The 13,792-nt window shown below is 39.8% G+C and overlaps 3 protein-coding genes across 3 annotated transcripts; 2 read left to right on the top strand and 1 right to left on the bottom strand.

Annotated features, from left to right (window-relative positions):
* Positions 1 to 288: 288 nt before the first annotated feature.
* dennd10 (DENN domain containing 10) lies at positions 289 to 4,175 on the top strand. Its single transcript, XM_037123243.1, has 10 exons — positions 289 to 436; positions 521 to 575; positions 901 to 1,097; positions 1,220 to 1,299; positions 1,391 to 1,539; positions 2,093 to 2,204; positions 2,315 to 2,415; positions 2,568 to 2,675; positions 2,758 to 2,852; positions 2,933 to 4,175. The coding sequence occupies exons 2-10, from the start codon at positions 530 to 532 to the stop codon at positions 3,098 to 3,100; spliced, it is 1,056 nt and encodes a 351-aa protein (XP_036979138.1). The 5' UTR covers positions 289 to 436; positions 521 to 529; the 3' UTR covers positions 3,101 to 4,175.
* A 993-nt stretch (positions 4,176 to 5,168) lies between these two features.
* Positions 5,169 to 8,275, bottom strand: sfxn4 (sideroflexin 4). The gene is made up of 14 exons (XM_037123244.1): positions 8,086 to 8,275; positions 7,882 to 7,947; positions 7,740 to 7,796; positions 7,620 to 7,646; positions 7,297 to 7,351; positions 7,169 to 7,194; positions 7,030 to 7,083; positions 6,875 to 6,937; positions 6,652 to 6,720; positions 6,448 to 6,538; positions 6,147 to 6,262; positions 5,980 to 6,065; positions 5,775 to 5,892; positions 5,169 to 5,690 (listed from the first exon to the last, which is right to left on the bottom strand). Exons 1-14 carry the CDS (start codon positions 8,122 to 8,124, stop codon positions 5,613 to 5,615), a joined length of 945 nt encoding a protein of 314 aa, XP_036979139.1. The 5' UTR covers positions 8,125 to 8,275; the 3' UTR covers positions 5,169 to 5,612.
* A 385-nt stretch (positions 8,276 to 8,660) lies between these two features.
* On the top strand, positions 8,661 to 13,770 carry prdx3 (peroxiredoxin 3). Its single transcript, XM_037123245.1, has 7 exons — positions 8,661 to 8,772; positions 11,180 to 11,288; positions 11,851 to 11,992; positions 12,196 to 12,331; positions 12,542 to 12,645; positions 13,160 to 13,325; positions 13,589 to 13,770. The coding sequence occupies exons 1-7, from the start codon at positions 8,737 to 8,739 to the stop codon at positions 13,637 to 13,639; spliced, it is 744 nt and encodes a 247-aa protein (XP_036979140.1). The 5' UTR covers positions 8,661 to 8,736; the 3' UTR covers positions 13,640 to 13,770.
* Positions 13,771 to 13,792: the final 22 nt, after the last annotated feature.

Raw genomic sequence — 13,792 nt, 5'->3', positions numbered from 1 at the left:
ATTCAATTCTGAAGGCACTCCTTTTTTTCCATCTTTCTCAGAGATTAAAAAAGATTGACAAGTCATTTTAAAATGCTACAAAACTAAGTGCAACTTGAAAACATATAATTCAAGTATTATTACATAAAAATTCAACCTCTGATTTCATTTTTAAAAACTGGTCACACAGAAATTCAAACAAAAGTTTGGATAAATGTACAATTCCAGCAACCGTGAACGCACCACCAGCGCTGAACCATCGCCAGCTATGATTGGTCGTCAGCAGCGCACAATCCTCCAGTCCCGGAAGAAGGAAGAGGTTTCGCACAGGGAGGAAAGTCTGTTGACAGCAGAAATCCCACCCAAGCCACTGACAACACATTTGAACACATTTACTGTCTTATTAAATCTGTCCAGCATCGCATTGTGGTATTTGGACCCAGCCGGAGCTCTCAGGGTACTTCACAGTTACATTAGTGTCCACAGAGGAAGATGCTCGGTTGTTTCTCTCCAGTTAACTTGTGGTTGTGAACTCTTGCAGGTATGGAATATGGCAGCGACTGAAACGCAGCTTATGTTAAGCGTCGGATTGATCGGTGAGTCTCAGTTCACAAGTCGTTTCTTGTTTCTTGGTCGTGTTTTCAAGAGAGGTTTCAGACTTTCTGTACGTGCGGGACAATCACATGACACCAGTGTGACCCAAAAGTGTCTGATCAGCAGGGCTCCATGTCCCTCACTGCTCCTGTATATTATGCAGTATGCGTGAATGAGCTGGTCAGGGATATGTTCCTAAATGCATCCAAGAACTCAGACCCACATGTGATAAAAGATTTTGTCCCAGCAAGCAATGACAGTTTCTAATATCTGTGTCTATGTGTAGATTAATTTATAAAATGAGTTTTTTATTTGTCTTCTGCCCAGAGAAAGATGTGAATGGAGACACACTGTGGGTGTGGTGCTATCCCTCTGTGGGCTCAGACCTGAGGCAAGTCCTGCTCAGCAAGTGCTGTCTGACACAGGACGGCCGGGACTTCCACACCTTTGTGTTTGGTCAGTTCTGTCGTACTTGGTACTACATTACCACGGTGGAGGTGCAGGAGCCCACCGCACTGAGCAAGGTACAAAGTCTGGACACCCTGCTGTCATGGTGATCTTGAACGAGGAACAATGAGTGTGCAGCACTTCTATGCTTTCTGTCTCCTATTTGCATTGAGTTGTATCTCCATGTTTTTCCTTCAAGGTGACTCATTTTTCAATAGTTGTTACAGCGAAAGACTTCAACCCTGAGAAGTATGCTGCACTTAGCAGAATACTCTGCAGGTACGGTGTGCAGATGAGATGACACAGTTTGTTTTCTTTTCTGCTAAGAGCGTTTCTCCATTTGAGCAGTATGTTTTTGTCTATCATCCAGGATGTACATCAAACATGGCAGTCCGGTGAAAATGATGGAGGCTTATGTCACCGTTCTCACCAAAGGAATTTGCCAGAGTGATGAAAACGGCTCATTTCTAATAAAGGACTATGATGTACGGAAAGCATACCTGGCTGGTTCACTCAAAGGTGAGACATCACAGAGGAACATTCATCTGTAATTTGACCCCCTTTGGAGAATCCCACTTTCATCATGGCAAAGTGTATTTGTAATAACATTCATAACGATAATAAAAGCAATGCATTTTTATTGAATTGGTGCCTAAAAATATTTTACATAAGTTAAAAGTAAACAGCACATTAGAATTAGAGAAAGCAATTAGTGATGAGTGATTCATGTTGTGCTGTTGTGTTCCAGTGATTTTCTTCTGTACAACTGTGTGCACAGTGTTTGTGAATGGTGACATCATTTCCAGGCATATATAAGACCCTATATTGATGAGACCATGGCTACAAAACATAAATATTGGGACACGCTTATTAGTAAGTCTTGTTTTCATGCAGCATTTGAAGACTGAAGCAACCTTCAATTAAGCAGGTTGTTTGAAAAAATTCCATATGCAAACAAAGGTGTCACCCTTTGTCAGACGGCAGTGATGAAGATGATACTAACACGGTGTGGATTCCTTCTGAGATGAAAGTGGGTCATCCAGTTCACTTCAGTGCCTCTGTTCTGCCTCAGATGTGGTGTCTCAGTTCGGTTTGGAGACCATCATCCTGTACACCGCTGTCATGCTGAAGAAGAGGATCGTTGTTCATCACCCTCGGATTGAAGCGTTGCTGGAGTTTACGAGGTGGAATTGAGACTAAAATTCAAAATATGCTGCTATAAACTGTAATTGTTTTATTTCTCTAGTGGAGACTCTTGTCCTCTGTGGGTCACTCTTTACCTGTGTATCCTTAGAGTTCTGCCCACGCTGGCATGGCACAGGAAGGACTGGTCCATCCTGCACCCGTATGTGCATCTGACTGACACTGAACTGGAGGATCTAAAGAAGTGCCCGGGTGAGGCTGCCTCCTGCGTTATTTACTCTAATTAAAAGTAGCCTGCCTCACTGCCTCACGGTTGGTGATTTGCCACCATCTGCACTCTGATCACTAATCTCATGGTAAAGAGATGAATTATTTATGTACCAATATGTTTGTCTTCTCCCTAGGTTACATAGCGGGATTTGTAGATCCGGAAGTGAGCAACAGATCGGACTTGTTTGATGTGTATGTGAACCTCCCAGACAGTGTGATCACAGTATCCCAGAGCGCCAAAGGTACAGTATGTTCACAGACGACGCAGTATGTTTCCAAGAGCGCTTTGATTCCTGAGAGCTGATGTTCAGTATCCCACCACAGAGGCCATGGCTATGGGGAAGTTACACAAGGACATCGGCCACCTTATTGTCCAGTCTGCAGAGGACACTGAGCGGTCAGATAGTCAGGTCATCAAGGTGAGACTTCTCCAAAATGTGTCCCTCAATCCACTGTTGTAAGAAATGTAGCTTTGAATCTAACGTGACGTAATTCACAGGACATATCCTTCAAGACAAAAGAGATCCTGACCAACTTGGTGTCCCTGTCTGACGAGTGTGAAGACTCTAAGATCACACTGGAAGGTTTAAAGCAGCATCATTTCCCTCCGGCAACAGAGAACTTCCTCTTTCATTTGGCAGCTGCCGAGCAGCTCTTACGGATATAAACCTGCAGTCAGACTCAATACTGCAGGATGTCAGCTGCACGGACAGATCTTTGGGTAATTGCTGTTTTCTGAGAGACTTGTGCACACGCTCACTTTTACCATGAGAGTGTGCACAAGACACTTTCTCACAGCAATTTTCATATGAGGTAGGAAAGTGTTTCTAGCATCAAATTTTATCGTCCACTGTTGAGCTAATGTGTGCAATGAAGCATCGTGTATACCAGGGTGTTTTACATCATAGAATTAAAGGATATGTTTGGCAGTTTTTATTTTTTTCAATCCCATGAAAAGGCAGCAATGAAATATTGTCTGTGTATCCACAGCCTGATATATCTTAGTTCTTTGTGCTCCGTTTAAGCTCCATTTTATTAAAAGAAAAAGAAAAGCACATCAATGAGCTACAGTGTTGCACTGGATATTTATTACAAAACAAAACAAACATAGCACAGTGGTGCCTGATCACGTGGTTCTGAATTTTTAAATGCAAGTCAAGTTACCTCCAACGCGTCATTTGTGTACCTGAGGGATTACCTAGGGGACACAAAAATAATTTGTGTTGCATTTTGTCTGAACACAGCATTTGGAAGTTACTCCACCCTCTTAAAAAATATATATTTGAGAACCCTTTTTTCTTTTTTTTGTCATCAGTCAGAACCAATAGCATTAGAAATAAGTGCCTCGAGAATAGAGAAGTATTTAAAACTGTTGTTGTAAGCATTGTCCTCATCATCACTTGCTTCAGGTCCGTTAGTGATCCCCTCCCTCCTCGCTACATCACCACACTTGCGCGATTAAGTGGGCAGGGATACCAGAACATTTTTCTCTTTTACTGCGTGAGGGGGGAAGAGGGGCAACATGAGTTACTGACCGAACACTCAATAACAGGGATTATTGTTGGAATATAAAGCTATTTAATATTTATCTTAATAAGAAAATGACGTTTACAGCACCTTCAACTCAGTTCTGCTGCCACAAAAACTCACTACACCAAATGTGTATTAATCCACAGCTGAAAATAGTCCCCAGCAAATGCACTATTTACTCCTGTCTGAGTAACTTTTGTAAAAAAAAAAAAATTTAAAAAATGACAGTGCCCATTTGAGGAAGTTACTTTACCTTCTTAAAAAAAGGAAAATATATTTGTGAGTCAAGAATTGCATCTTCAGTAGGAACCAATGATTTTCAGGCTTCAAGTGCCACAGACAGTAGCAGAGAGTCGGCGAGTGTGTAAATCAGACTAACACTCTGTCCACTGCGGTCTTTTTATGGGATTTTATCGACAGAAAGAAAATGATAAGATATTGCTAACCCTATCCTTTAGGATTCAAAGTTATGGACAAAAGGCACTACAGCATTTGTCTATCGTGAGATGTAAACAAATACGCTGGTATTTTGTCAGATGGTAAATCTGAAAGTGCTTTCCAGATGCTAGCTCCCACCACACAGTGCAAAAGCTGTACTTTTAAAACATCATAAATCATGTCCCTAGTTTGAAATATTGGGTACTCATTGTGAAGAGTCACACCCAGAAAAAAAATAGACACAAATGCAGCTACAGCAGCTGAAATGGCTGAGATGTAAAGAGCACGTATTAATATTAATGAGTTAGTTGATAGAAACATTGCACAACATGTTGGTTTATTTACATTTTCTTTTTTAAATGTCACATTTTGTATTTTACTAACGACTCTAGTGCAGCACACAACTGTAATACAAACAAATGTGTTGTGTAATGAGGCTTTTTCAAACTATTTTATAAAAAGAGCTCTGCAGCTGATAAATGATGATTGATGCTTTCATCATCCATATTGATTTATATTGCATCATGTGTGTCTTACTGTTCAGGTTCCTTTTTTTTTTTAAGCGCTGTTGTTTTACAGTTATGAACATTTTCAACCACTTTGCCAAAAGGATGTTTTTATGCCTCAGTATTTCAGATAAGACACAGAGTGCAATACATAGAGAAGCTCATGTAACTTTGGAAACTAAATGTATTTTCATGAATCGATGTAGTATTTCATATCTACAGATACAGCTAATATTCCAACTAAATAAATTTACTATCAAAAAGGAGCGTCTTGCTTGTTTTATTGTTTTAATATTTAAAATATGTTTTATTTACATGAAACAGGGAGAAAAAGCAGAATATCATCTTTGAGTCTGGTACATGCATCGGACATTTTTTCAGCTGCATGATGCTGAAGGTGCGCTATGTAAGAATTGGTCAAACAGATCTGAGGCAGCGAATCAACAGAGTAGGTACGAAGTGCTGCTACTGTAGCCTCCATTAGCTAGTGAGCCCAGTTACCTGTGCAGTTATTGATCCGAGGCCAGGCTGGGAGCTGAGAGGGCCTGTGGGAGTGTTTGGCGTTGTTTTGTATCAAACTATCACATCTTGAGGTACAAAGCCACTGCAGTTTAGCTGGTTAGCATGGTAACTTAAGCAGACATCTCCGCAACATAATACATAAATGTCTGACACCTTTATTTTGGTTGATTTTATATCTGCTCTTCAGAGTCCTCTATGGTAGTATAACTGCCCGTCAGGTGCTCCAGCACCCAGCTCCTTCTCTAAATTTTTCCTCTTTATCTGTAAAAGAAAAAAAAATGTATAAACGTCCGCTGATTTCTCCCTAAGGAAAACATTACAGCACTGGAGGATCTTGAATCTTACCATTCCCAGCTGTGGATAGAGACTGAATGAGACCGGTATCATCAAGCCCATAACAAACACAGCACTCATCTGTCGGAGAGGAGCGACCAGCCGAGAGTACCTCTGGAGAGCTCTTGATCTGTGAAGGAGAGATCGATGTGGTATAGTTGGTCCGACAGGTGCCATTTTGTCAACAAAGACAGAGCTACATTTAAAAGTGACTGACCTCTGGAAGAGCAAAACCAGGAGATTAGGGACAACAGCAGTTGCACCAAATAGTGCCGCTCTTGACAGTGCAGTCTCCATCACAGCCTGAACAGAAATGAAAAAATATTAAACACTGAAAGTTTTGAATAAGACTTGTTTTTGTCTACCGGCTCCTTTGTTTTTCACCTTTTCTCCTGCTGCTTTAGAGAAGCCAACAGGATTTCCATTGGAATCAAACACTTGGATCCCGTTTGCATATTCCTCACTTCTGACAGTATACACATTGAAGAAGGCAAGAGCAGCTGGGAAGAATAACACAAAATGTTAGTGTCAACAGTCCTACCTGTTGTTAGTGAATCCAACCAGCTGACTTTATATTAAATCAAATAGAAAAAAAGGAAACTAAGATAATGATGTACAATGTTATGTCTATTTTATGACACCATATTATGGTACAGTAATTCAGTTTCAGGGATAAAGAAGTTACCTGAGAGTGGTATGGGTAATATCGTCCTTAAGATAATCTGAATTGGTGCGCTTTTGATACGAAGCCGGGAAATAAAAATTTGAGGAAGGGCCTGAAAGAAACAGATGCAGGAAGTTTAAAAGAAAAGAAATGTTAGAAGAGGAAACGTTTTTCTTTTACTTGAAACATTACAGTCAACAACTGTTATTATCAGGTTACACACACCCCAGCACATGTGGCAAAGGAGACCGCCCCAGCCATCGACAGAAGCTGCACCAAAGATGTTTTTCTACCCTGGTGGTGAGAGATAAAGAAGATAAAGTCAAGCAGAAAAAAAAGGGAGGATGTTTCATGACTACAGACTCATTAAAGTCGTATGAATCAAGGAGAGCAGCAAATCAGAGCAATACTGGGTGGTGGTTTAGTCATCTTTATATATACACCTTACCTGTTCAGATGAAGAATTCCTGTTTGCATAATTGAAGCCAGCGTTGTAACTCTGCAGCAATAACTGAAAAAAATGCATTGTTCATGATGTATATACATTGTGTTATAACAATATGGGCTGTATTTTGAAAAATATGATGAATATGCTTTTATTACCTGCCAAAAGACAGCAGGACTGACGGTGACATGTGGCAAAAAGCTGCCAACTACCTGGAAAACAATTTAAATAAATGAACATTTGATTCACAAACACAATCAGGAACAAAGTGTCATTATATGTGGTAGACACACGTACCAGAGGCACTGATATTGGCATATATGCTTGAAAGGGAAATGACAAACATGAGAGTGTCAGCATCTCTTTTTTCAAATCAAGTGTTTTAAGTCAATTTCAATAATGGTTGGAAAAACATCTGACCGTACCCGGAGGGCGGAAAACTAGTGGAAGCACAGCCCCAGAATCAGCATGGACGGATGACTGTTAACACAAAGAAGTCGTCAAGACTTTCATCAAAAGGCAACACATTGAAGTCCTTCTAGTAAAAGCATCTGGACACCACAGCTGCCATAGTATGAAACATCTGGACACATTCAGCTAGAGATGGAGGCTTGATTAACCACAACAGTGAAACCGTGTTGGTTAAACGATAGCAGTCAGTGCTGGATGCTTAAACAGAGAATCACGTGAATTAGGATTAATTCAAAGAGGATTTTATCTGTAGTGTTTTATTTTCTGCAAGACTTACGAGCGAGAGGTTCTGTGCATGATCATCCTAGAGGAGGAAACAGAGCAGGTTTAAATGAATAAATGTGTTCATGATGCTGACTGACCACTGTAAGGATTATATTCTTTAACATAATCTGACCTTTTCATTTTGTTTCTCTCCACTTTCAAGTAGAGTGCGGGCCTTCTCTATCTCGGCCTGAGGAGAGCAGTATCATTAGTTAACCATCAGGTATGTTCTACTTGTCTCACAGTATAAGATCACTGAGGTGGCTGCCACTTACATCAGAGGACAGCAGGGAGATTGGATCAAGGAGATTAACCCAGATCTTTAGTCGACTGTAGAAAGACTGGGGGGAAAAAAGTAAGTCTTAAATTCAACACTAGTAAAATATATCACAGGAACAACGATGTAAACATAGTTTCATTGTAACTTTCCTCATTACTGATGCTGCCCTGCATGTTGAAACACTGCTGTGCACACTCACCTGTCCGTGGCTTTTCCAATACAGCAGATTAGGATCCATTAGAACAACGAGTGCATCTACGTTAAATTAAGACTGCATTAGACACTGTACCAGCATGGATATCTCCTGATTTTGAGGTCAAATACTATTTAGAAAATACTTCCGCCTTCCGCCATGTGGTCAGTTGTGGGCGGATTTGTGCTACATTCGGGGACATCGGAAATATCGGATATTATATCTCTGTCGCATCCATTTTTTTGGTTTTGTTTAGACAACTGAAAAGACAGCAGGGTCGTGTCTACCTTTTATTCTTAACGTTTAACTAAAGATTGAACGAAGACCAGCCTATTCGTTTTCCATTGCTTGGAAAGCACAAAAATGGAACAAGTTTCCTGCTTTCCGGACCTCAGTATTACGAGTAATGTATTAATTTCCTCCTCACCCGGGGGCACCTGAAGGCAGCATTATAGCTTCCTGTTTTGTGAACCTTTAACAGTCTTTTCTTTTTAATGGTGATGTCTTGTGATTGAAGAATCAAGTTAACCTTATATTATACGGGTGAGTTATTTTATTTTATTTTATTGATATGTTTCTGTGAAAAGGTTTGCGTGGAGCACGTGGGTAAATGACGTAGTGACCTGCTCAAACCGCCCTCTTCTGTCATAATCCAAAATGGCAGCCACCATTGGAAGACTGCTCAGGACTTCTGTAAGTGTAACTTCTCCCAGCACAACACTACATGTGCCCTCAGCGCTCATTTGCCTCAGTTTAGAATTAATTAATGAGTAATTAACTCGTGCCAGTAGCAGGTATTGATTAATAAGTCCGCTGCGCACTGAGGCGCTGTCACATCGTCTGTGTCGCACATTTGAACCAGACGACCAACTGACGCTGGTGACAAACCTGCGGCCCGCGGCCTCTGTGGAGCCCTTTTCTGCTATAACATGTCAAAATGTGTGCTGTGAAAAAAGGTTTTCATGGTTTGTGTGCAGGCATCTTGTTTTTATTATGGGGGAAACTGCAGGTGTATGCTATGTAACTAAACACAACTACAGTCTAATAGCACAGTGTTGTGCAAAGTGCCCAGAAGTCATACTTGAGTATAAATGTAAAGATAGCGTTCAAATATTACTTTGGTAAAATTCAGTTATACAAATAGTGCTGGAGAGATAAAAAATCTGATGTCAAATGTACTTTAGTATTAAAGGTAATTTTATAGCAACAAAATGAGCCTAAGTATTAAAAGAAAACTATTCGTATTTTTACATGTATGCATACATATACTGTATAATATATATTATGGGTGGATCGATTATCGGCCTGTACATATCAGATCTGATGTTGGGCATTTTTCTGGTTAATGGAAGCAGTGTCTTTTTTTGTTTTTTGAAATTGATTGTCGATAAAATAATTTAAACATGCACTCATGTGGCTTTGATGCAGCATGTATCCTGCAAAGTAACTAGTAACTCAAGTTGTTAAAGTAATGTAGTGGGTAAAAAGTACAAGATTTGCCTACATCAAGGTATATTAAGTACCTCAAAATGTTACTGTTGTAAATGCACTTAGTTACATTCCATCGCTGTAAAAGCATAACATTAAGTATTTTCAGGATGAGCAATTTGTGGAATTTTACAGTTTTTGTCTTCAGCACTTTCTATCAATAAAATCACACACACACATTGTAGGCCATGAGTAATATTGATAAGACAAACACAAGGAGTAGCTCTGGGGGAGTTAAGACTACAGTTATCAACACAGTGGACCTTAAACACAGGCATTTTCCCACATTACAGCAATACAAGCACAGGTGTAATTTAATACACATAACGATGGCTGAATTCCATTTCCCTGCTTCAGTTGCAGGCTCAAGCATTTTGCATGATGGCTCACTGTCCTGACTTGTCGATGCTTGAATAGAACAGAGCACTTATTAATGTTATTAATGACACTTGGGCTTTTTTTGTGCTATGACGAAACAAAATGTCTGCTGTGAAAATCTATTCAAAACACAAAGTTGGTAAACTGATGCGCTTAAAATGAAAAGTTAGAAATCAAAGTTAATGGCCACAGGTATTGAGCATTAACAAGATTTGTCATTTAAATGAAGGAAGTTGTTGCGCTAGTTAATCTGTCCAGAAGAACTACTCGTCAAAAAACGTGCAACAGAAATGTCTGATTATTTTGTATTTCCCTTGCAACCACGTATCAACATCTAACCTGCAGGAAAAACATGTTGTGCAGTGTTAGACACTTTGATCTAGTGTGCTTCAGTCCTCTTCCTCACAGCAACTGGTGCTGTCACAGTGGGTATTTTGCCCCTGGCAGCTGAAAAACACCTGCTTTGATATCAGTCTGAGTATTTTCTTTGACCCGTCTTAAATAAGAGGATATTACTTTTCTTGCCTGAAGGTGATTAATGTTAGCATGACAAAACTGCAGACGGCTCTGCATTACAATCATAGTGACACATGGGGGATCCTCTCCCAGCTAACTCTGAAACTACATGTCATGGACATGAATTAATAGTAATCAATAACAAAGCTACTTCCAAAATAATTATTCATAACACAGTATCAAAAAAAATTTGAATGCAGTTGTAGAACTGTTGTGGATGTCCCTTTGAATTTGAAATATATTGCATTTCAAGGACATTCCTGTAGGTTTTACCCACAAATACTGAGCATGTGAAATAGGATTTAAACATTTCAGTCTCACAAATGTGGGTTTAGCATGTAACTGATATTTCTTGAACGGGGTGTGGTCTCTTTCAGCCTGTTGGAATCAAACTGTCTATTGCATCATCCCACACTTCATTTGCATTCAATAATGTTTCTGGACAAACCCTGCCATTTAGATTCTGTAGCAGCAAAGGAAATTACACAAAATTAACAGAGGACACATTTTCCCTTCATGGAGGACGAGTTCCACTGTTTACATGGAACTGGGATTTATTTCTCAAAGCTTTGAAACTGCATTGACATATTTTTACTATACGTCAGGCTTCATGTTGCGGGACACGAAACATGGCTAGTTGAAGTGCTAAATAAAAACAGCCTAGAAGTTAAGTTTATTAGTGGATTATTCATGATGATTTGATGTCTTGTCTTTTCAGGCGAGGGTTGCAGCAGGAGGGTTGAAAGTAGCAGCCTGTCAGCATGGAGCATCTGGAGCTGCGAGAGCCCTCACTGGTCCTGCTCTTCAGAGAGCCTGCTTCTCTACCAGTGTGTACAAAAAACTAGAGTCGGAGACTTTTACAGTTGGATTCTGATAAAATGGCTAGAGCATAAATTATTAATCGATTGACCTAAAAAATTAATCTGCAACTGTCATAATAATTGATTGATCTGTAAAGTGAATATCTTTGGGTTTTGGACTGGGCCTCTCTAACTTAATGTGATAGTTTGTATTGGTAGTTGATATGATCTGGTTCTATTACCAGTATTGTGCAATAAATATTGATATTGTTTATTTGTCTAAGTACTGTACAGTGAGTCAAGCTGTTAAAAAAGAGGAATTTTAAATAGATTGCTTGCCCCATTTTTCAAGCATTTCTGTTTCCTTGTAAATATTTCCTGACATTGAATAAGATAGATACTGAACATGTAGTTCATGGATGAATGTTTTTATATTTAAAAGGAGGGTTTGCCGAAGCACAAAGAGACATTTTCCATAATGTTATCCTCGCTTTAGACATAAGTGAGATAGTGTGAGATATGTAGACTTTTCACTACACCATTACAAATAGTATGAAGGAATAAACCTTGTGTGACTTCTCTGTATCAGGCACTTCCAGATGGGCCCCTGCTGTCACTCAACCTGCTCCAGATTTTAAGGCCACTGCTGTCCTCAATGGGGAGTTCAAGGAGATGAGCCTTGCTGATTTCAAGGGAAAATACCTGGTCCTCTTCTTCTACCCGCTGGATTTGTAAGTATTTCTTACACATGTGAAAGACTGATTCAGTAACATGATGGCTTTCCCTTCCTGTGATTTAAATATAGGCTGAGTAAGCCTCTGCTGACGAGCAGGAGAAGTTTCTCCCCATCACTGTGCTTTGTGCTCATCCCGTCAGTGTTCTGATGCTTCACTCACAGTGGCTTTTATTTCTCTCTCTGTTTGTGGTATCGCAGCACCTTTGTGTGTCCAACAGAGATCATCTCATTCAGCGACAAGGCTAATGAGTTCCACGACGTCAACTGTGAGGTGGTGGGTGTGTCTGTGGACTCTCACTTCACCCACCTGGCGTGGATCAACACCCCACGCAAGGTACTGTCCCTCATTTAATCTTAGTCTCAGACAAAAGGTGCGAGGTTCAACTAGAGTTTTTTTCATTCATCCTTTGATGAGGGCCGTGAAGGACCCTTTGGTGACATTGAGAGTAATATACTTTAATAAAAGCATTATTATTAACGCTATGGGCAGTAGTAATTGTGTCAGCATTAATCTAATGGGTATTGTTTCATGGTGTTTTATCAGACTGGAGGTTTGGGCCACATCCACATCCCCTTACTCTCCGACCTCAACAAGCAGATCTCTAGAGACTACGGGGTGCTGCTGGAGGGTCCGGGCATCGCACTGAGGTGGGCTCACTGTGAACTCTTAAGGAAGAATATATTACAAATACAGACAACACAAACCTGTAGAATGCATGATAAGGCCCCTAAAGGAGTCATCACCCAACTACTGGTAATCTTAAAATGTTAATATTTTAGAGAGACATGTGGGTATTTTTCTCAACTCGCTCTGTGTCCAATCCAGATGTTCTCCAAGTAAAGCATAAAGATGTTGACCATATGTGACATTTGTTGAACTTGCAGTGTCAGTGTAGTCATCACTTACTCAACACCATGTGTCAATTGATGATCACGCTTTAAATATGTGTATAAAAATGATGGTTGATTTTGGAATGTTTTGTCCCAGCAGCAGCACACTGAGAAGAGAATTCACCCTGGAGATGCTTGTGTTTATTTTTGTATATATAATGATTTTATTATCAGTTTCTTATTGTTCCGTTAAGCAAACTTGACATTTTTTGTTGTTATATAGAACTTCATGAAGGTGCCTGATAACTTTATGCTATTAATGTCCTTCCAGGGGTCTGTTCCTCATTGATCCAAACGGTGTGGTGAGGCACATGAGTGTGAACGACCTGCCGGTGGGCCGTTGTGTAGAAGAGACGCTTCGTTTGGTGAAGGCGTTCCAGTTTGTTGAGACGCACGGTGAGGTGTGTCCGGCCAGCTGGACCCCTGAGTCCCCAACAGTGAGTTCTTTCTTTCTTCTTGTCATACACAGACACTGTATCTTTCTTTTTCTTTGTCCGTCTAGTACTTAAGTGTTCCTATTTATTTCTGTCAGACTTAATTTTACCCACTGTTTTAAAATGTTTAGTTTGTGATCTATCAGTAGAATGTGTGTGTTCAGGATATGTAAACCAAAGAAATTCACGTGCATTACATACATCAATGTTTTGTAGGACAGTCTCAGTAGAAAACTTGTTTTTCATTGTGTAACTGTGTTTTTCAGATCAAACCAACTCCAGAAGGATCCAAAGAGTACTTTGAAAAAGTCAACTGAAGAAGTTCACAACTCTCACCTAAAATAGTGACAAGTCAAAAAATAATTGTACGTTTAGTTTACAGTTTATAAGTTGTATTTACTCATACACATCTGAATACTCTAATAAATATATTCTTTATAAATGCCAATTCTTTGTTTTGATTAATGTGC

This window comes from Acanthopagrus latus, chromosome 15 (genome assembly GCF_904848185.1).
Source record: "Acanthopagrus latus isolate v.2019 chromosome 15, fAcaLat1.1, whole genome shotgun sequence".
Taxonomy (NCBI): Eukaryota; Metazoa; Chordata; class Actinopteri; order Spariformes; family Sparidae; genus Acanthopagrus; species Acanthopagrus latus.
The sequence above is the reverse complement of the archived record's forward strand: the minus strand, read 5'-3'. Positions and strand labels throughout refer to the sequence as shown.

Bases quoted from the DNA above. Each gene is read 5' to 3' on its own strand.
- sfxn4 (XM_037123244.1), bottom strand. From the start codon at position 8,124: ATGGATCCTAATCTGCTGTATTGGAAAAGCCACGGACAG. The intron at 7,084-7,168 runs GTACGTGTGTCT...ATTGTTTTCCAG, and splicing joins TGCCAATATCAGTGCCTCTG to GTAGTTGGCAGCTTTTTGCC. The intron at 6,539-6,651 runs GTGTGTGTAACC...TGTTTCTTTCAG, and splicing joins CCTTTGCCACATGTGCTGGG to GCCCTTCCTCAAATTTTTAT.
- dennd10 (XM_037123243.1), top strand. From the start codon at position 530: ATGGCAGCGACTGAAACGCAGCTTATGTTAAGCGTCGGATTGATCG. The intron at 2,676-2,757 runs GTACAGTATGTT...ATCCCACCACAG, and splicing joins AGTATCCCAGAGCGCCAAAG to AGGCCATGGCTATGGGGAAG. The intron at 2,853-2,932 runs GTGAGACTTCTC...CGTAATTCACAG, and splicing joins CAGATAGTCAGGTCATCAAG to GACATATCCTTCAAGACAAA.
- prdx3 (XM_037123245.1), top strand. From the start codon at position 8,737: ATGGCAGCCACCATTGGAAGACTGCTCAGGACTTCT. The intron at 8,773-11,179 runs GTAAGTGTAACT...TTGTCTTTTCAG, and splicing joins GAAGACTGCTCAGGACTTCT to GCGAGGGTTGCAGCAGGAGG. The intron at 13,326-13,588 runs GTGAGTTCTTTC...TGTGTTTTTCAG, and splicing joins GGACCCCTGAGTCCCCAACA to ATCAAACCAACTCCAGAAGG.